Here is a 23,018-nt window from a genome sequence, read left to right as displayed (position 1 = left end):
CATACCAAATGCTCTTAGAAATGTGATTTCAAATATTAAAATGTACATTTTGTGTCACAAAATACTGTTATTTGTCTTTTGTAAGTGCATAAAGCATTTTCCAGTCTGTTAAACCAATTTAATGTATTGAGGCAGCAGATGAGTGCCAGTGGGCGAATGCCCGGCATCAATCAAAGACACAAAAGAGAGTGTGATGCCAGCCCTGGTGCCAGTGGCAACCATTATTGTCCCTCTACTAAGCCTTCTGCTTAGCCTGGCACTTCACGCGTACAAAATGGAGGCGATAAGCCTGGTGATGACCCACCTCCTTGTGCACATATTTAAACACATGCAGACGCACATGAAGTACAATATAATATAAAGGTTCTTGAAGTACAGTAAAATATAAACCTTCCTGTGGTATCCAGAATCATTGGTATTGGATAAACATTATCAGTAATGGCTTGTTTTTGTAAAAATTGCAATCGTAGGATACCATAGCCGACCGACTGGATCGGAACTATAAGCATTTTTATATAGAGAATATGAACCAAAAATTTACCTATTTTAAAAAGCAAAGAAAAACATAATGCATGTAAGTGCAGATTTACTTGTTATTCCTATAATATATAAGTTGTATCACTAAATATATAGATGTATTGTCATTTCTGATGTTTCATCATAAAAAAAACTATTAAGGTGTCTACTACTAGTTCTATAGCAGTGTAGTCTAGTCTAAAATGACTGTTTATCCTTTATTCATTTTAAATGTTCTAGCTTCACAAATATATAAAAATCTAATTAATCCATTAATGCTTTTAAATTAATTTATGGATGTTTTAAATAATGATACAATTAAATTAGTTGGTGGTACAGTTATTAGACCCACTACAACAGTGTCATATTAACTATGGTCCGGTATCTATCACTACTGTAACAGAGATGCACTACATAACTCTGGTATCGTTACCCATTACTCTAATGAACATGATCCGATTTCTAATACTCTGCATGCACTTTTGAGCTTATTACAGTAAAGAATAATCTGGACAATGAATATATCTAGATGTTTTATTAATGTGTAATTGAAGAGGGTAATTATGTTCATACTTTTTATTATATATTTATGTAATTACCTTTGCTTATAACTACTGTTTAAAAGAACTACTAAAATTAAGTACCCCAATAATAATTTAACACAGAATCTTAAAGGTGTGCTTCATTTTACAACTTTATGTATATTGCTACAGCAGCTGTAAGTCTAAAATATATTTTTTATTCATTTCCAAGTGTATTTTTTTCTCAAGAAATATATCAAAGTAATTATGTACATGTAATTTTATTTACTCTTGTCAATATAAAACAACTATTTAGATGGTTGTTTGATTTTTTTTCATATTAGGAGCTCAATAAAATACTGATAATTGAAGGATAATAAACAGAAAATTCTAAAAATAAAAGAAAATGAAGACACTAAATTTCTACAGCAGTTTTGCTCTAATATAATATATCATGTCTTAATGTCTGCATATTGAAATATTGAATGTAACCTCCGTTCATGTTTTAATGTTTACATATTTAAATATTAAATATAACCTCTGTTCATGTTTTAGTGTCTACATATTTAAATATGTACATAGGTGGTTTTTAGATTATTAGACCAGCAATAAGCATCTTGCAACTTCTTTTTCTGCAAATGTTCAGGGATTTTAAGTAAATTAATCTGATTTTGTTCTTTTAATTCTGTCAAAATAATTTTTTTTATAAAAAAATAATAAAAATGGTCAAATTTATATGTTAAGACATACTGCTTTAGTACATTTTGAAATCTACTAATGAATGTAGACAAATTAAATTTACTTAATGCTTATTGCGGAAACATATTTTTAAAACTTACAGGCTTGGAATTAATTCTAAACAAATGTATTAAAATATGTGCATGTGCAAAACTGCATTATAAACTGGAGAAAATGTTCCTATATTATATAATGTCACTGTTAATGCTTTATGGTGTAAAAAATGCTATACGTATTTAACTATGTTCTATTTAACAAGCAATTGAGAGGTGAGGTGCACAACCCTGTCTACCACCACTGTACCATTCTATCCCGTGCTTACCTTGATCCTGTACGTAGTAGGCCAGGAACAGATCTAGCTCTTTCACCGAGACGGTGATGTGGTGTGGCTGGACGCAGAGTGCCTGGTTGGTGCAATGGGGTGATTTGACTAAACGTTCTCCATCCGTGCTCTCCAGCGGGATGCCTTTAAACAGGATCACCATCACCAAGTCCAGGCGCCACACTTTATCCGCTTGGCGCAGGCAGTCGATGCGGCGGATCTTGCCCTTCTGGTCTGGGTTGGAGAGCACACAGCACGGGTGCTTTTTGCCCGTCATGCTGAGCACAAAGTCCTCGCGGTACTCCTGCCGGATGTCCTTACGCAGCTTAGCCAGCAGGCGCGATGCCCATTTTTGCTTGATCTCAGGCTTTTCACTTAGCAGCTCGTCCTTCACCGCGCGCTCCTCGTCCTTGGACATGCGCTTCTCGTGCTTCTTAAAGTACTTGCGTTTGCGGGCCTGCAGGTTGAACCAGGTGTAGGCGATGGAGCGCACATGAGGGAGAAGCGCCTCGATGAAAGGGTGGAACTCGTCCTGGAGAGAAAAGAAGGGAAAAGAGAAGGAGAGAGGAGAAAAAACACAGAAAAATAAGTGAACAGGAGCAGAAGTGACCTTTTGGCATAGGTTCCCTGATCAGGCAGCCAAGAGTCTACGTGGCCAAAAATGAAACAGAAAAAGTTCATACCGCTGGGAAAACAAAACAAACAAAACAGACTATTTAAACAGCACAAAAAAAGAAGATGGATAAAGTCCCTTGACAGCAGTTTATGATGCAAAACTACAGCCCTTAAAACTACTTTAAGCCCTTAAAACAGTAACACAATAAAAAAATATAACAACTCATTAAGTGAAACACATTCTAGATATTTTTATTTAAAAAAACAAAGGCCACAATGAAAAAAACGTGTTCGACTACCATTTCTGCTCAGGTTAGAGCTGGCGCTGGCCTGTGTGGGGTTGCAGGTGTAGCAGGCACACAGGGGGAGGATACCAGTGATTTCCCTTGTTGGCTCACGTCGTGCCAGCACACAGCAGACACTCAGATAAGCAGCACTCTGGACGTTTCTGTCTCTCTCTCTCAGTCTATATCCAAGCCTGAGCTGTACGTGCTGGCACACTAGAGCATGTGCCCTCACACTTACAGCTCTCTTATCAAACAGTTCTGCATTCCTGCAACATTTTGCCACACAGACCACCGGCGGTCTACACAAACCTTTCTAACAAAGCCCCTAAAAAGTCGATGCTAAATGTAAACAGGCATATGCGGTAAGTAATGCGTGAAAACATGCAGTGAAAGTTGTAAATTAGGCAGTGGATCTGCTTTTTTTGTCAGGACATTTTGTGGTCCAAGGGGGTCACTTAAGTTGTTAGCGGAAATGTGCAGCAATTATTCCAAGCTTCTCTTAAAATCAAACTAGGACAATAAAAACACCTTGGCACCAGTCAGGCATTCTGTACTTAATGACTCTATCTTAAGAAGGTCATTAAAATAGTTTGATCCCAAGTAAGTGGTCCCAAGCTTCATTTACAAGTACTACAGAACACAGGCCTTTTGGTCTTCTTTCTTATATAAAAGCTTAGTTAAAATAAACTAAAAGCATATTTTAAGCATATTATAAGTCTTAAATTTTCCAAAACTAAGGTAATTAGTGGAGTTGTCTACAGTTCGATTCACTCCCTTTTCACTGACCAATTAAACTACTGTTTATTATTACAGGCAAGTACAGCAGTAGTGCAGTGAATGAACACCTATCAATTTATTGCTAAATAAAAATAAACTAAACTGGTTTAAAATCAACAGCTTGAAAAGTTTTAGCCCTGAAAATTCAACCCCAGCTAATTTTCTTGAAAATGTCTTTTTAGAAAATCATTTCTATTGTTGCTTATCAACTCAGCTGAAAGCTAAATGGATACTGGAAGAATTCGACCACAGATTGTTCTTTACGCAGGCGGTGGTTGTTCTATGGGAGACCGCAACCAGTACTGAACTCCCTATTTCTCCTCCTCACCACGGCTTCCTAACACACACTACAACGCTGAAGCACGATTCAGAAACTACACAACTTAGCAATGGTACAACTCTCCAAACAAAAAGAAGCCTGCTGCACAAGAGGGTTTTATTCCATTGTTATTCCATTGTTCCATTCTTTTCCATTTCCCAAAAAAAAAAAGGCACTTTGGTTCTAACAGGTTTTAGCAGATTTATGTTCTTCGACTGTTGTTTACCTAAACTTGAGAAATGAAATGTTCACTATAGAAGCACTTCTGTAAGTCGCTCTGGATAAGAGCGTCTGCTAAATGCTGAAAATGTAAATGTAAATGTCATTATTTCAAAACTAAGGAATATTGGTGTACTTTTTTATTATTTATTTATATTTTTACCAAAAAAATTAGCTAACAGTTAACAAGCTTGAATTATTTGAAAGATAACAATGCTTTAAATATCAGTATATGAAAATCAGTTTTAATGTAATAATTTGTAATACAAAGAACATTATGTGTTCATGTTTTTGTTCTCGATTTTTTAAGATCTAGCATAAGAAGGCCTGTTACAATTATTTAGAATTATTTACAATTATTAATTGTGACATGAATAATTGCATAAAACAGTTTTTTATGTATAAGTATTATAACCAGTACATTATTATTACATTGACATTTACTTAAACAAAGTTAAAAAAAAAAAGCTGTTAATCAATTTATAAACCAGGCTGAAATCTAGACTTCTTGCAGTTAACCAACAATCAACTATATTAACAGGACCACTTATTAAATAAAATAATTTGATTAGGTGATCATGTTATTGTGACAGGCCCAGTGAATAAAGAGTTGAGACTTGAGACTACAATTTGCGTATTTAAATTTACCTTCATATTAATATTTTCTTAATAAAATGATTAGAAGTGTGCAAAAGCAGTTGCAAAAGTATGCAAAAGAAAATATTTAAATACTACATTTTTAACAGTTCATGCAGCAAATGTATTAAATTAATTGTATTATTAGTCTTGATTTATAAATGTAATTACACGTTTAAAACATGTTTGTTCCTATTATATATGCACAATAATAAACGTAGTTTAATGACTATATAACAATATGACAAGGAAAATAGTTTAAATAAACTTTACCGTGAGCCCAAAATGACATACAAAATATATTTCACAGGGAACATTCAGGATCCTTCTGAAAATAACATTTCTAGATATAATGATATAAAATTACACATATGATAATACTTTTACTCTATTATGGGTAAAACAATAACTGGACGGCTATCTCTAAGAGCACACTTAACATGCAGTGCAGGTTTTAAAGCTTTTAAAAATAGTGATTATAGTTAAAACATACTTACTTAAACACCCTAAAACTCACATTTCTTTTGCTTTGCCCATGACATTAAGCATGAATATCATGCATCACTTTAACACAAATTAAGAGCACTTCCTTATAAAAACTTTCTTATGTAGTACAACATTGGGGTGCCAATTAATTTTTTGTCAAATTTCTGCTTCAAACATGCAACCAGTTTTTTGGCCTATTTGTGTTGGGATTTTTTTTACATTATATCATGGGATGGGTTTGGGTTTGTGCATTTGAACTGCGTCTAAACGCTTCGGCTACCTCAGAGTCCAGCTATTTGCTATTCAAAAACATTTTGAAGTGCAAATAACTGCTGGAGCGCAGTTATAGTTAAATAGCCAGTTGTATCTTAATTTGAATTTAGCACTTAATTTGATTTCATGGCATTTTAAAATGCAATTTACATTTTACATTGAGGAGATGCTTTTGGTTCAAAAGACTTAAAGATGAAAACAATCTGAGGTCAATAAAATTAAGGATTTTGCTTTTGTTCAAGGGCCTATAGCTTGGGGCTTAAAACTTAAAATGGGAATGGAAACATGGGAACATGTCTTATGTTTATTTGCACTAAAGCCACAAAAAAACAAGAAACAAAGGGCTAATAAATTCCGTTTTATAGTGGACATAGGTCAATGTGAATTGCAATTAGAATTAGTAAAGAAAAAAGAATAGTCTGTGCATTTCTAATGTTAAGTATGGATGAAAGTGTTGGTTGATTGGTGTCTGGATCTGGCATTCCTGCTTTGGTAAGTTTTTGACCCACCATGACCCATATCAGAATAAAGTGGTTATAGAAGATGAATGAAGAAATTATTATTGCTTTTCTTAAAAAAAAATACAAAGTTAGTTTTTACAGTTTAAGTGAAACAAGTAATTTCCCAGCACAGAAAATCTTAGATGCATGGACAGTGTATCTCCTTAAATCTATTTAAGCTAACTTAAGAAAATTTAAGGTGTAAAATGAAAGGGTTCTGTTTGCCAGTGGTATCCATGCAGTCACAAACTTTATAAACTTAATATCATATTAAAGGCAACAGACTGTCCTGCTGAATCTTAGTGAAAGCGCAGTGTAGACTTCTCCATGTCTGGTCTGTGTGTGAAGTGTGACTTTGCGCCAGGTTCAGCCCTCTTTTGTATTGAAACATATCTCAGTCAATCACTGAGTAGTGCCAAGGAAAATATAAACAGTAAAATTGTGTCAGCCAAAGCCGGAGGACTGTGTCCAAGCGCTCAATCGGTCTTATCACTGCTTTCATCTTAATTCACTATAGGCGAGTCAAACTCAGCGCGCTTCTGGTCATCCACACTACCAACCAACCCGGGCCGTTAAACTAGCCGGTACCATTAAAAAGTCCTATTTAGTTCTGCCTGTGGAACTAAGTTAGGGTCTGAAACATAAGATACAGGTTTGAGATCTTTGATCGCTGTGTTTAAGCATGAGTGTGTCATAGGTGGTTGGCGCTTGATTTATGGTCAAACCAAAAGCTGAGAGATGCATTAATGCGTTACATCACTCCATCACTCCGATCCATTAAATAGCCTAAAAATAAAGTATTAATAATCATTTTAAAAATAAGCTTGATTGCAACATTTTGCCTGTTGGATACAGTAAATAATCTACGGTTTTGTAATTGTATGAGTTTTATGAGAATTTAACTAGATTTTAGGATATATTAATTATGTGCGCTATTAATTATTAATTTAGATATAAAACGAATAAAACAAATGCAATCTGGTTCTGGTTTAATAACTCAACCATAGTTGTTTTAAAGTAAGCAAATATTGAAAGACGAACGGCTAATAGATCAAGATCCCTGTTACGACTAACAGTGTCCCGTACAGCTCTTCGGTACACGCAGTGAGCTCCAAAAGCGTTTATTTTTACAGACTTGTCAGAATGTCAAAATTACAGCTAATAGGGGGAAATGTATGGTTTACCGTGACCTTGCATTGGTTAACAATGAGTTAATGTAAACTGTAGCCTTTATTCCTTTAATAAGATTAATAAGAAATAATAGAGAAGCTGGATCACTATAATGCCACTGTCTGTGCATGGAAATAAACTTAACTCTTCAGAATCAATGTGGCGATATTATTATACGTTATAATAATCTATAATAATTATCTATAAGTTGCATGACATTTGTGACATCACTGTTCCAACTGTCGCTGTATTTGTTTCATAAATGCGATTAAAGGCAAGGTTTTCTGTGTGTTTATTTTTAACAGTAACAAAGTCCTGTGTGCTATTACAAAATAGCCAAACGCGAATGCTTTCCTTGAAAGCGCACAACACAGTTAAATTAAAAAAAATAAAAACGCTTAGTACTATTTATTTGTTCCCTCTAAAAATCAATAAACTTGCGCAGCTCACATGCGCAACCAAAATCCGAAGACTTGAACAATATCCAAAAAGCTATCAATCAATAATAAATCAAGCGTAAAGATGTACCTGAGTCAGACAGATCGGTGAATACATCATACCCTCAACCGCCAGTGCGGATCAAATCAGTCGGTCAGTAAAAGTCCGCACTCGGCTACTAGCGCTTCATTCTCCGGAGCGCTTGCTGCATGCACCGTGCCCCGCACACCGGACTGGAACTTGTCCTCATTCAAAAGCGACCGCAACACTTCATCCGATCCCTGAGTTCCCAGATCCCAGTTCCGATCCTGAACAGATTCCCACGAGAGCTCAACGGCACAACAGCCTGCAGCGGAGCTGGTTTCAGTAAATAACCGACAGTAACAGATCCGCAGCGCACAGCCGCACAGCGCACGCTGAGCTCCAGCCGGCCTGAGTGACTTGAGTGACTGACTGTGTGAGTGAAAGTCCACCGCTGCTAGTGATGGTGGTGCTGCTGCACAGCGATCCGACAGTGCTTTCGAGCGCAAAGCTGCAAGAATGTCTCAAGTGCAGCACGAAAACTACAAGGCGCCAAATTTCTGATCCCCTATTTGCTCTTCAAACTTGATCTAATATCGAGAGGTAACACCCCTCCCGACTGCTGGATCCTAACAAATCAGTCAGAAGATTTTGTTCCCCTTCATTTCATTACAAAGTCATATACTCCTCCTCTTCCAGCAAACGCGCTCCATACCACACAGCCCACCTTCAGGTCTTCCTTTTTAAGCACAAAGGAATATTAAATTTTCCCTCGCTTTTTCTTCACTTCATTATGATTCACATGCATAGGTGCATGCATATGTTAGATGCACATGAAATGCAGGCAGTGCAATATGAGCGTCTATATAGTTTTCTATACTACAAGAGTGGGGCATGATAAATGTCCACCGTGACACATTTCTATTTGTATCCAGTTTGCAGTGTGTTCTCATGTGTTCCCAAAGTTATTCTTTATGCATTTGCTCAGATGGACTGTATGTTTTTTCCAGAAATCATAAATTTGATTCCTCTAACACAACAGCCATATCAAAAGGACCTTTTTGGCAAATACACACGTTACTTGGCAATCATACAGAATCAATATAAGCTTTAAAGCAAAGTACCTCATTGGTTCCTAAGTCTAGAACTATTTTAATGCATTTTCTTAACACATTACAATTTCCCTCACATTACAATTTGATGACACAAGTATCTGCCTTTACCCTTATAACATGCATTTGGTGTCATCAATGAGTGCAATGTGCACACATTCAGCAGACACAATTTTTAAATTTGATACATTATGAAACATCATAGCTAATATTCCAACAATAAAACACTTTTCCCACAAACTTGCCGTTTCACTAAGCATTTTCCATTCTGTGTTTGTTTTGGCTTGTCAAAAATCAACAGTAAACAATAAAGTCTGGGTCCAATTTCTACTGAAATGCTTAATTGCACACTTGCATCCTTACACATGGAGAAAAGGGTTTTTCCAGAAGGTTTACATCTTCCAGCAACACTTTTACACAAAGCCCATCTTTAGTCTTCCTCTCTTATCACGGAATATTATAGAACTGACCCACTATGTTTTCTTTTTTTGTGGCTGAGGATCTTACATACAAGCACAATGCATCCCCAAAGCATTATAAGCATTTATGCGCATTTAATTAGCAAATAATCAAACGGCATTGGCAGATCAATGTGCACATATGATAAGCAGATGTAACAATAAAGTTAAGAGCGTACACAACTACGCCCAATAACATGACGAATGCTAATTGTTCTATGTTCCAAATTTGTTCTCTTTTCAAATTTGCCATTTTACTACAGGCATGTGTTTTCCCTACTGTTTTTAAGCCATAAACAATTTGTCTAACCAATCAAAAATCAACACACTAACACAAAACCAAAATGCCTATGTCCAAGTCCTACGCAAATGCTTAATTATGTGATTGTATTACATACAGTAGATGTTTCTGCCGGAATCTGTGTGGTTTCAAAGTACATAATCTATTTAGTCCAACCTGTGCAAGTTGTGCTGGCTCCAATAATATTTTTTTTGCACATCTACAGAATCTTAACAGCGGGATTATGTATAATAAGGCCTACAGCTTGTTATTTTTTTTCTCTTCAGTTGTACTTCAAGCCATACATCAGTTAGCATAAATTATATGTACATTACAGTAATGCAAGGCATATTTTATTGCAATATTTATTTAGGCACCAATGCACATTAGAGATCAGGTTAACTATACTGGCACTATTTCTACCAAAACTATGTGTTTCCAAAACTGTGAACAAATTGTCTGGGCTCACTGTGCCTCCAGAAATGTGAACTGTGCAATGTTAATGACTATCTGTAGGACTTAAATTATATCCATGTTCTTTTCAGCTTTCCTAAAGAAACAATATGCTGAAAACTGAAATATCTCAAATAAAATAAAGAAATAAATATACAACTAAATAGATATATATATTTTTTAAAACAAACAGGTTTTCCAAAGTTCTACTTTAAGGTTCTATTTATTTTTAAGACCTCAAAAATTTCTGCTCAGTGTTCACAGGACATGTTCTTTTCTACGATGTAAAAAGTGACTCAAAATAAAGGAAACACACTCATCAAAATCTAGCAGTGATTATCGACAGGTAAAATACTTTGAATCACAAGTCAGGCTGTTTTGATTTTGGCACTCTTTATTTAGAGAAGGGAAATCACACACAATTACACTTTATGTAATGTCGTGATCTTGTTAAAAGTCGACACTCCACCACCACTAAAGCACAGTGTGCAGAATATCTGCGGTCTAAACCACTGGTCTGGGTGCAAAAGTCTCGGCCAAAGTGCGCACATACAGAAACTACCTCCCATGCGGTTCGATTTATACAATTACACATTTGCACACAATCTAGGCATTCATTAAAACTGCTCAACTGACATGTCACGAAGTTTAGAAACAAAGCAGTGTAAATATGTGAATCAGTGCTACGTGTAAGTTGGTCTTTAAACGTGGACTTGGCTTTAGTCGAAAGGCGCAGATCAAAAACTAGTACACTACTGCCAAAACACAACTCGCTCGACTATTCACTCTGCGGCTGTGCGACGTGCCAAAAGTGCAAGTGCTATTTAAGCTTGGACGAGTTAGCTAAAAACAGGAGACATGCCAAGAGCTGACTGATCTCTTTAGGAGCAAACCCCGCCACCGACTTCTGCCACACGACGATATGACCCACATAGGAAAGCTGCCAAAACAACCCAACATAAACAATCCGACCAACATCTACACACTGCACTGTGGATTACAGTCTTCAAACCTGCAATACAGACCCGCATTAACTCAACAGAATTATTACAAAAGATTATATTCCATGTTCACGTACCATTGCACTGTACTGCATTGATTTTAGTGGGTGTCCAGAAGAGGCCGTGTGAAACTGAAGCCGGTACCTTCACATGTCTTTTAAAAAACAGGAGAAAAAAATCTGCTTTTTTAAGACTTTTTCACGGTGCTGTGTTCTCAGGAAAAAAAATGCACACCGGAAGAGAATTCTTGGCAGTCGGGCAGCAAACTCAAGTCAGCGAGCACCTTAATTTTTTTTTTCCAATCTTCCTTCCTCCGCGAGTCAGACTTTTGGACAGGTTTTAGTGGCGGACTTGAACGCGGTCCAGAAGAGGCAGAGTTTTTGGAACTGCGCACGTCTGCGCCTCCACTTTCCCCGTCTGACTCGCTGCGTGTGTGCGCGCGCGCGCTCGCGTGTTTGTGTGTGCACGTGTGCGCGCGCGCGCAAGCGAGCCGCTTGGAAGTGCTCCTTTTGGCTCTGATTGGCTGAAACCAGCCTGGACTTAAGCCACTCACTTCCGCTCGCGCACATTTGCATATGAACGATCCGCGAGGTCCGAACTCCAAACAGCGCAATCAAGTGCGCTTCTTTTACCACAGTGCAAAAACAAACTAAATTACCGTACCGCATTAACTACACTGTAGGGTAATTTAAAAACACACCGGGAACAAAAGAAGTGGGACCAATACAGGAGAATTGGACACGTTATTTATTATATCATATTGAAAATTTAAATTTTAATTAACAATATTTTTAATCCTTGCAGCCTTTTAAGTGTGAGACATTTCACACCAAGCCTACCCTACTGAGTACATTTCAGTGACATGATGCCTATAATAAATTTATTTTACATAATAACATTAGGCAATTACAAATCGATACGACTCGTCTCGATATAAATCGGTTTATCACCTGCCCCTTCAACCAAACCTAGCAGCAATGCAAATTATGCATGTTTCTGAGGAAACTTAAAGGCAATCCAAGCAGCAATGGACAGAACATGCCAAACTTCCCACAAACAGTAACCATAGGTGAGGTTTAAACCAAGTTCCCTGGACCCATGTTGCTCCTCAGCACCCACTTTACCAGCCGCAACACCATAACAAAAAAATGCAAAAATGGCGCAAACTGGCTACTGATGAATGAAAACTTTCTAGATTAGCCGTGCTTTAGGCGGGCTGAGGCGTAGCTATGGTAACAAACTGTAAATTAATGAAACAGTGGCCACATTTCATGTCAATCACGTTGACCAGTTTGAATGAGGCACAATCTACCAGCCTGCACTGATCGCGATCTACATATTGGGCACTCCTGGCCTACAGTAAATACAGATAAATATTATGAAATGTACGTGGTCTTGCAGTAGTATGGGGACGTCAGTTTGAACTTTACCTCCTGTCCACAGTCATGCAGAAGATGGATTGGCTGTTTCAATTTGTCTCGAGGTGTGTGTGTGTGTGTGTGTGTGTGTGTGTGTGCTCTCGTCCTTTCTAGCGCCAGGGGACGTATAGAGGACGTTCTCTAGTGTCTGGGTGGACTCTGACCGGGGAAGTTTGCTGAGGATGAATAAATCAATAAATAAATCATTTGAGTTACTGACACATTCATTTTGTTTCTGTGCATCTGCTGGTGTTTCCACAATATTAAATTACTTTCATTTAAAAATATAAAATAGCATAAACACCAGGAAAAGAGTAGGAAAACCAATAATGTTAGACTTTAAGAAGGTAACTATTTTTTATTTGTGTTTGAAATACTGTATTTTACATTTGTTTAGGCTTTTTACCATTGTAAAATCTAAGCTGCTGCAATAGAAATAGAAATGCTGTTAACACACAGTTGGCAAAGGCATTGCACAAGCACAATAATGGCACTGATCCAGACCTCAACAACCACCATCTCAAAACCACACTTTCTTTTCCGGCAGAGGGTTTAGAGATGCCTGTCTGCCGTTTCCATTATTATAGTGCGTGTAAAAATATACAACTATAAGACATTTACTCTTCTTATAAATCCATGTGTTTGACATTTTGTAAATAGCTAATTTATAGGCTAACTGAGTACATTCTTGTTAATTCTGATAACCCTTTTTATAACCGGTACTGCTCTGTTATGTCGTGATGTTACCATTGTTGGTTTTGCCATTAGACACTGTTAAACCATTTAGGCTCTATAGAAAGAGTTCAGGTAAATTGGTTTACTTTTTCTTTACACATGATTTATTAATTTAACTAAATTTCATATTAACATATTACATTAATATTTAATATGTATCATTCTATATCTGAAAGACATAATTTTGCTTGCATATGTTATTCATGTGTAAATGATGTACACATTAATAAAACCTTCTTTACTGTTTGTATATATTTGTGTATTTGTATAAAAAATACAGGGTCATATTGTTTGAATATGGTGATTTTAATTTGTTAGGATCATACACTATTTTCATTGAAAATCTGTTTACTCTATTTGTCAAGGTGTCATGATTTATATTTATCAATGTTAGTAACCGATCAGAATCGCGGTGAGTACAGAGCCTACCAGTAATTGTGGAACATTTTACTGCTAATCCATCACATGCCAATCAATCGCCAGAGGAGTTTAAATGAAAAATGTAAATATTTTCACTTCTTCCTTTTTTTTAATAAGGTTATCAATTAAAATGTTGTACAGTGTAAATTGTCTATCTATTTTAAAAGCAAACAAGACAAAAAGGTTTAAAATAATTTATTTTGTTGTCACCTTGAAGCAAGACTGTGGTTCACAAAATGAGCAAATAGGCATTTCTAAGCTTAAACAGAGCAGATGATGCAGACGTGGGTTAAGATCTGTAGTACTCATTTAATTCCTAAGGTACAATATTGCTTAGTTTTCAAATATTTTATACATATTCCTATACATTTTAAATACTTGCAATATTATTGTATTTAACATTTATCATATTGCAATTATACTCCTAACTAAATGTAGGCTATGGATTTGACCATTCTCGAGTCCGAAGGAATAAAATCCAAAATAGCTTATAATAAAAAGAGCGCAAAGTCCTGAATGTTCTGCACATAATTACTATTTATACTAGTTATGTAACCCAACCTCAAAATTAGTTATAAAAACAAACCGCATAAGCTGTGGAACACGAAGAAATCACTCTTTTCCTTTCTTACCACACAGATGAAGTAACACGCATCGTGGAAAGTTTATTTCAGCGCACAGTTACAGTGGGAACTGGAGAGGACACCGCCACGGAAAAACAAGCAGCACACTGCCGCATCTGCATAGTGATTTTTCGGGTTTGGACAGACATAGGCAGGGAAAATAGCATGTAATGAAAATGTACCGCTTTACAATATATTTAAAGCATTGGCTTTTCGGTGCGTTCGAGTCTTTTTAATTTGTTCTAGTTATTTATGCGCGAATGACCGCACTTGAAAAATGAGTAGGTGCGGTGAAAGGGAGGCGCAATTTGTGGTGCTCCAACTGACGGCAACTTTCATACAAAGCGCACACGAAACAAGCAACTTAAGCCCATTGCTTGCTTTACCTCTTTTCATGAATTAAATCAATATTTTTGTTTGAAAATGCACGCTCGTTTTTTATACTCGTGATCAATAATCTTTATTGATTTTAGACTGTGTGTGTGTGTGTGGACTGTAACAGCTTTACTTTTGCATGTGCCGCTTTTCGCGTATTGCGCTATAAGATCGGTTGGATCAAGGATTTCATCCAGCACCGGTTTCGCCGTCTGTTCAAACCTTGTACTAGTGCTCATATATTTTGCTACATCTACGAGATACTGACATTTTCTCACAGACATGAGTTACCTCCAGCCTGTAGGTTCCACGTCACCCAGCGGCTTTCGGTAACATGCACTGATTAACCTCGAGTAATCGTTCTTAGTACAGCACTTCTCCTACAGTCCTAACCTGGAACATCTGGAACCCCTGAATTCTGCACTTATTTATGTAAGAAAATGCATTGCGATATATACTGTAGTTTCTTGCACAATATTCCGTTTAATTGTGATGTGATTAATTGTGATAAATTGTTAAGTCATTTGTGTGTTATGTAAAGTCATTTTTACATGATGTGTACAATGCACTGCCTACATAAACTATTAATAACTTATATGTTATTAATATTTAAAATGACATTGAGAATAATGCAGTTTACAGCGATCATAATTGTTATCGTTTCATACATAAATCAAATAGTGCCTCAGCTTTGGATTTACCTGTACAAACAGCATTTAAACTGTTTGTACAGGTGAAGGGTGAAACGAATTGTGGTTTATATTATTATATTATTAAGAATTCGATTCTTATTTTTTCCAATAATTCTAAAAAATCAATTTATTTATGGCAAATAACCATTCTGAACCAAATGCTGATTATTGCTGGTGGTCAGTAAGACCCATAAGCCTGTTTTACATGTCATCTTGAGTCAAATTAGTACAATCATGAGGACATATTTCCAATATAATTTCTAATTTAAATAGGCTGCTATTATTCTAGATATTACAATTAAGTAGATATGTGGAAACTCCAGAACACACCATGTTATATACAAGAAAGATATGGCTGAGAGTGTTGTTTCAACCAGATGCACGCCTAATAGATTTTTATGAGCCCTAGTACAGCACTATTAAACCATTAACACTGCTTGTGTTTCCATGTACCTCTTCATTATATGTACAAAAAGGACTAAATTAAGATTAAATTACCTTATAATATCATTTAATTTATTTAATAGCCTACAGAAACAAATAGCATATGATTCAAAAGTAAGATTGCTGTATGTTCTATAACAATACTATTAATGTTTGATCTTTATAATGGAAAATAAACTTATATTATTTTATTTTAATGAGGGGGGTTGCTTTGTTGCAGTCTTATATGTATTAAAAATACATTAAAATAGACGTGAACATAATAATAATGTTTGTAATTACGAAAAAGAGTTTTACAATTTATTTCAATTTATTGATTTTGTAGCAACTCAGGAGCCCCTGCAACAGTCTTCTTTATGTAAAAGAACAGGATGATGGTATACAGTTTTCCTCAACACCCAGTTTTTCATGCACACCAAAAACACTGCAGTATTCCACTTGACTTAACATGTCCTTCTTTTTAATGACTGTGAGGTTAATCAAGGGTCAATAAATCATGCTTTTGAAGGATATAATAAAAAATACAACCTTACAACCCAGTTTTAATACACATATGTTATGTCATAAAAATATGTGTATTACAAAACAGTTCACATGAATAAAATTCACTGGTAGACATCTAATAATGAATACAAATATCATCACTGTCTAATAGTTCCTTTTTACCTGTTCTCCACCACATCAATATTTTGTATAACCAAAACAATAAAGTGATACATGTAGGTAAAACAGTTCATCCAGTACAAATACTGCAGATGACTTGCCAGAGGACATCAGGACCCATATGCATATTTTACATGTCTACTTAAGAATCATAGATTTTATTTCCATAACTGTAATGTTTTACATAGCATCACATCTGATGAAAATAACCTGTTCATAGTGCATTTGTAAATCCATTAGATACAGTATTTTACCAAAAGTATGTGGAACTGACCATGACCTCTGTCTCAGACATTAATATAGAGTTGCCCCACCTCTCACTATTTGTAACTGCAATTGTCAGGCACTGATATTGAATTAGAAAACAAGGTTGAGATCAGTGCTTTGTGAAGACCACTGCATCAAACCATGTCTTTATGGATACTGATTTTTACTAAGATAAGAAAGGTTTATCCCCAGACTGTTGTTGATACAACTGTTAGTGATGGGTGTGAGTGAAACACTTAAACTTAATCATTAGAAGGCATGCCCACACCCTCTACGATAAACACACACTTGAACCTAATTTGTTTACATTAGCTGAAAATATTCAACATCACTATGTTTAAAAAAACAGGTCTGCCACAAATTAAAACCTGCTTGAACACATATGTCACTGTCCACAGCCAAGTAGGCTTTCCATGGCCATGGCCTTAGGGGCTGCTGTGCAATATAAAAAGCTCCCTGCTGCAAAATCGGCACCTTGCTGATAACATGGACAAAAAAGCTTTCTGGATAAGAATTGTGTGGGCAGATAAAACAAATTTCTTTGTCTTCTTTTCATAAGTGTACGTAATCTTTTAACCTAATAATCTAAAAGGACCTTACCTGCAATAATCTTTATTGACTATGTAATGAAAGAAGATTTTTTTTCTTACATACTGTAAAATATTAATCTAATGCCAGATAAGCTTGTGTATTGTTTACCTACACAATCTCTTGTGTAGCTTTTCTCCCTCTGAGGTTTGCAATTTATGATATATATTCTGTGTGATTAGATCATTTAATTATATTAATATCCATCCATGGTAGACTTGCAATATGTAAACCACTGCTGACCAAAATAAACACAAAGGCTTGTGTCACGTTTAGGATAAATTTCTGTGGACTGATGTGACATGGGTCTCTTTACATCTCTCATAAAGCTAACACCACATTCCATTGTAAGAACATCATACCAACAGTCAAACATGCTGGTGGTACTTCAAACCTTTATCAGTAAACACAGTCAGTTGCTGCATCTTCAAATGCAAGTAGATACAGAACTCTGTAAAGCGGATGTCATATCTCAACATCCAAAAAGGCAGTTTATGTGTCTGGGCTTAATCTTATCTGAAATAGACTGGTGCAAAGTGAAAATGTGTGCTGTGGTCTGATGTGCTGACCTTTCAAATAAACTTTCATCAGAAAAAATAGATGCCTGGTTCAATGGGCCAAAGGGGTTGTTTTAGTGCCTAAGGTATGAGTAACCTGCACTTCTGTGAACGCATCATTAATGCTGAGGGGTCAATACGCATTCTGAAGCAAATTTACACTTTTACCCATCAATGATCACAAAATGAAATGAAAATGTTTAGCTGTTTTAAAAAAATAAAGAAAATTCAAGAACTAAAATTGCTTATTCAATAAATGGCACTGTAGTACTCTAATTGTAAAAAGGTCATCCTGTTTGCCTTAATAATCCTTGAGTGGTTTTGGAGCCCTAAGTGGCCCAGCCGAATAGCCTTGAGTGGCCCAGCTAAAGCCCAGGCTTAAACCCAATCAAACATCTGTACAGAGACCTGAACTTGGCAGTTTATAAATGTCTATTTTGACAAAGCTTAGGAGGATCTGCCATGAAGAAGGGGACAAACTGCCCAAAGCTTGTAGAGATATATCCAGAAGACTGACAGCTGTAATTGTTGCCAAAACAGCTTCTACAAAGTACTTAATAAAGGGCCTTGCTATTGCTTGATTTTTAGAAAACATGTTTCTACTTAATTATTTGTGATTAAAGGTAGATTTGTGGGTATAATGGCAGAATCAAATCCATAACACAGTAAAGTGTGCAAAAAGTAAAGTGGTTTAAATACTTTCTGAACTAACTCTTTGTGAATCTTTGTTCTGTTTTTTAATTACTGTAGGTCAAGAAGGATATTAAAATCATTGCCATTTGATATTATTTGCCTTTTGTTCCAACTATTCTGGTTTTGGGCTTTTTTTACATTAGAAAGTTATTCTGTTATGTTATAAAGTTGTTGTATAAATTGCAGGACTTGACAAATGATCTATTGATGCAATTATGTAATACATTTGTGTTTGTTCAAACTATTACTTATAACCTCTTGCTTAAAACTGTGTATGGCTTTGGACCAAGCCTTATTCATTTATTAATATTTGAAGACTGTGTAATGATTTGGCACTGCATGTGTGGATTAGTCATAAAAGCTCATGCTATTTTATTACCCATGTAGTAGTAGAACATTACCTATAAATAGGAAAGGGCAAAAGTGTTATCATGTTTCAGGCCTAAACTTTTGAAGATCATTCTAACTAAAAAGCAAATATAAAACACATCATATGTAGGCTTTCCAGCTGACATAATGGTTTTCAGAGCTATAACTGTGGGTATAACTGCATACTGTTTGTTTCAGATTTGAACCTGAACACTATTCTGCTCTTTTCTGTCAGCTAAATTATGTAGTGAACCCGTAGCATATGAACCTGACAATACACCTGATGATAATCCTTCAAAATCCTTGACTTTGTGCAAGTGTACCTAGAAAAACTGATGTTTTGAAGGCAAAGGGTGGTCACACCAAATATTGATTAGATTTAGATTTCTCTTTTGTTAATTCACATTGCATTTTGTTCATTGAAAAAAAAACTATTAACACTTTTACTATTGCACAGTACTGTAGGGTTCAGGACTATGAAGTCATGATCTGGTTCATCTTCACAACCCCTTTATCACTAACACACATGACTATCTACAGTTAAACAATCCTAATCTTAGTGTTTAGTTTCATAATCATCAAATACATGTTTAGAAATGATTATTGTGTGAAGAAATGCCAGAGCCACATGCATAAGTGTTATTGTAAAAAACACATAATGGACTAAGGAACTGTACTGTACAGTTGTAGAGTACACCGTAATTAATTTACAGTATATTGAATCATTAGATAATGCAGTGATGGATGATGGATTGCCACATTACCACATAGCTACTAGTTTTCTTTTTCACCTGTAATTCAAACCATGTAGTAGAGAGTACTTATGGCTATGGCCCTATTAAATTCATAGGAAATTGTGCTTAATTTCACTAACTTTGTTTTTCAGAAGAAAAGTGCCACATTTCACAGCGGTCATTAATAACACTCATAAATTGAATGATATAATATATGGAAGCTACAATACACATGTAAACCTAGAACATTCAGCGACGGTGAGAGGCTTCATGTTCTGTCTCAAAAAAGAAAATACTCGTCTGTGTTTTGACACCCCCTGCATCCACAGAATTGGTGTTTTAGCTGCTTTAGACTAACTGATTGCTAACTGAATTGCCGTAGGATTGCTAGGACAGCCTCAAATGTAAGGCACTTGAATGCTACACAAATTAAAAATATTAAATCGCTAAACACAAACCTTACATTTTGAATTTCACAACAAATTGCATTACACTGAAAAAGGCTAATTTCACAGTTCTTGACGTGATTTTCTTACTTATGACCAATAATGTTTAGGGAGACCACAGACATGTTTTTTGGACCTAAAAAATGTGTCCGGACGAGATTTCTAAATCACCAGGATTCTGCTTTTGTATCACATGCTATTCTTTATGTGTTTTTGCACTAATTTTACCTTTCTTTTTAGGTCCCATCTTCTCTTGCACTTCTCTTAAAAAATGTCCAAGTGAAAATGAAAATTCACAGATGAAATACAGAAAAGAATTTCTGTGTTATTGTCTTGGTTGGAATACTTGGGAAGTAGAATTCATGACCAGCAATGCTGACACGTACATGTCAGTGTCAAATAAAGGTGCAAGTTTAGCAAATCACAAAACTGCAGCCAAGGGAAAGAGTTCTTCAGGTAAATGAACTATTTTGTGAGGTCGGGTAAAGCAGAAGATGCTGCTACTGCTGCAGAGGGAGCTTTTGCATTTCACAAAACAAAGCATCACAACAGCTACACATGACTGGACTGCACGTCTGCCTTGTTAAAAAGTCTTTCCCTGATTCTAAAACAGCGCAGACATTTCCAAATGCGTGTACTAAGATAGAGGTTTTTGTCATTGCTGTGATAGCACCACATTCTGTCGAAATAGCTCTACTGATAAACTATTTTATTTGTTTTTTTATTGTTTAGGGATAAACACTGAATGGAATTGACTACGATTATCTGACCATAAATGCATTGTTAGTTGTCTTGTAAAAAAAAGTAGATTATTTATTGAAGTTTGATAACAAAGATGCATTATTAATGCATTTGTCAAATATTTAAACCCCTACCCCAATCCACAATAACCAAACTTTTACCCAGTGCAGGTGACTGTTTGCCACATTCAGCCATCCTACCACAAATGTGCTTTTTTGAAAAACTAAAATATGTTCACCCTATAATAATTAAAAGAAGTATGGTGTTCCTAGGTTGTTGTTTTAGTACATTAAGCCACCTAAATGGCTTAAGACTCTTCTCTTTTTTCCGTAGTGTTAATTTTCTACACGTGTGATTTGTAAGTGACTTTTTTTTCTCAATTTCTCATTAGTTCGCTTGTTGTTTTTCTTACCGTCAACCATGTAATAGACACGCGCTTACTGGGTAACTATAAATATTACGACTAATTCAACCGCATCTCCTTTTGGCTTTACTTACTGTGTTTTGTTCTCTGGTGAATGTTGTTCCCACGATATATGCTACAACTGCCCTAACACCACAAAAAAAAGCGAATTGTTTTCATTTAAACGCAGATGTATTCGTTTCACGTGTGTATTATCGAAAAATAGTCCGATAAAGAAAATGTGTAAATACTGGCTTAACAAAACGACCCGTGGTTAACTTCCCTCAGTTAGAGACCATTTGTCCAGATGATTTGTTGCCACATTGACTGATGTTTTTAAAAAGACCGCTCAAATTGGTAAAAGAAAATGAACGAAATACCGTAATTCCATGTTAGGTCTCTGGGTTCAGTTTGTTTACACACGAATTCTGTATAACAGCACAAACACAAACACAGCGGCTTAATAAAACTTACGTTTAACCATATTGAGAACTTAGCCAAGAGCAGTGACGACCACCTTCAGGCTCGGTTGCCAAATAGCTCGCCGTGATCGTATAGTGGTTAGTACTCTGTGTTGTGGCCGCAGCAACCCCGGTTCGAATCCGGGTCACGGCAAGAAATTGATCATTAAGTTTTGGATTCATCGTTTTATTAACGTTGTTCAAAGTAATGTTACATATCCATTTAACAATATTTAACAGTTATATGTTCTAAGATAAAGTTCATATATCTTAAAATAGTTTTTTATTATATTTATAAACATCTACATAATGAACGACAACTCAGCAAACACGTCTAAGTAGTCACATTGTTGTCACAGCTACTAATTATATTTATAACAGTGCATATATGTTAGTGTTTGTAATGTAAATGTTTAAATGTACATTACAGTATACATTTTTTTAAATAACCATCAAACAAATGTTTCTAAATACCTTAAGACTGATTATTGGTTTTGTTACCACTGCACTATCAACCATTTTCTTTTTAAGCTAAGTTCTAAATTATATTTTAGTATTAAAATTTTGTAAGTGGGGTGAAGTGCTCATAATTAAAGTTGACCTTGCAGTACAATGTCTTTAAAAATTAAATAAAAATAACAATAACTAAAGCCACCTGAGATTAACGTATCTTTAGCATTGCTTAGATAAGTAAAATGTTAGCTCATAGCATTGTTTTTATTAATATGATGTTGCATATGCTAAGTACTGTACTTTGTACTTCTTTTTAAGCTGTTTTATACCTGTTTACTCACCTGTCTCTAGAAGTACCAAACAGACAAAATAAATGTTCATATTCTCATTGAAAACCAGGACATTTGAAAATTTTAGTTATGTTAGCACCAACTCAGAAGTTACAGACTAATGATTGTTTGCACCGGTTAATATAATGTAGACTATTATTTTGTGAGTAACCTAAACATAATATATTTGTAACGCAAATATAGATAAGATAACACAAAACCCATTTTCAAAAAAGTTGGGACATTTTGTAAAATGCCATAAAAAAGGTAAATAAAAAAAGAGAGAGATTTAGAGTCTTTTCACAAATGGTGAACTTGAATGTTATATTAACATTTTACTCTTGTTGTTGAATGTGTTGCAATAATCTAATTTAAAGTGTGTTTACAGTATATTTACAAAATATAGTCCTCTGCTGCATCTGAAATCACAGTCTACTAGATTCGAGGAAGTATAGACTGCTCGGC

At 35.5% G+C, this 23,018-nt stretch overlaps 1 protein-coding gene and 1 non-coding gene across 8 annotated transcripts in view; one reads left to right on the top strand and one right to left on the bottom strand.

The window, feature by feature from the left end:
- LOC134312279 (nuclear factor 1 B-type) overlaps positions 1-21,426 on the bottom strand; it is a 145,331-nt gene extending 123,905 nt beyond the window's left edge. For 5 of the 7 annotated variants that reach the window (XM_062994108.1, XM_062994104.1, XM_062994107.1 and 2 more), the window contains exons 1-2: positions 7,908-8,148; positions 2,098-2,629 (exon numbers count right to left, since the gene is read on the bottom strand). In XM_062994108.1, the coding sequence (XP_062850178.1) occupies positions 2,098-2,629; positions 7,908-7,937 (562 nt within the window). In that variant the 5' untranslated portion in view covers positions 7,938-8,148. Of the gene's footprint in view, positions 1-2,097; positions 2,630-7,907; positions 8,149-11,219; positions 11,548-21,405 lie in introns of those variants that run through there. The other 2 variants (XM_062994109.1, XM_062994105.1) reach the window with 2 other exon arrangements.
- A 427-nt stretch (positions 21,427-21,853) lies between these two features.
- Positions 21,854-21,925, top strand: trnah-gug (transfer RNA histidin (anticodon GUG)). Its single transcript has one exon. It is a non-coding gene; the product is annotated as a tRNA-His (tRNA).
- The last annotated feature ends 1,093 nt before the right edge of the window (positions 21,926-23,018 follow it).

Source organism: Trichomycterus rosablanca, chromosome 4, assembly GCF_030014385.1.
Source record: "Trichomycterus rosablanca isolate fTriRos1 chromosome 4, fTriRos1.hap1, whole genome shotgun sequence".
NCBI lineage: Eukaryota > Metazoa > Chordata > Actinopteri > Siluriformes > Trichomycteridae > Trichomycterus > Trichomycterus rosablanca.
The sequence above is the reverse complement of the archived record's forward strand: the minus strand, read 5'-3'. Positions and strand labels throughout refer to the sequence as shown.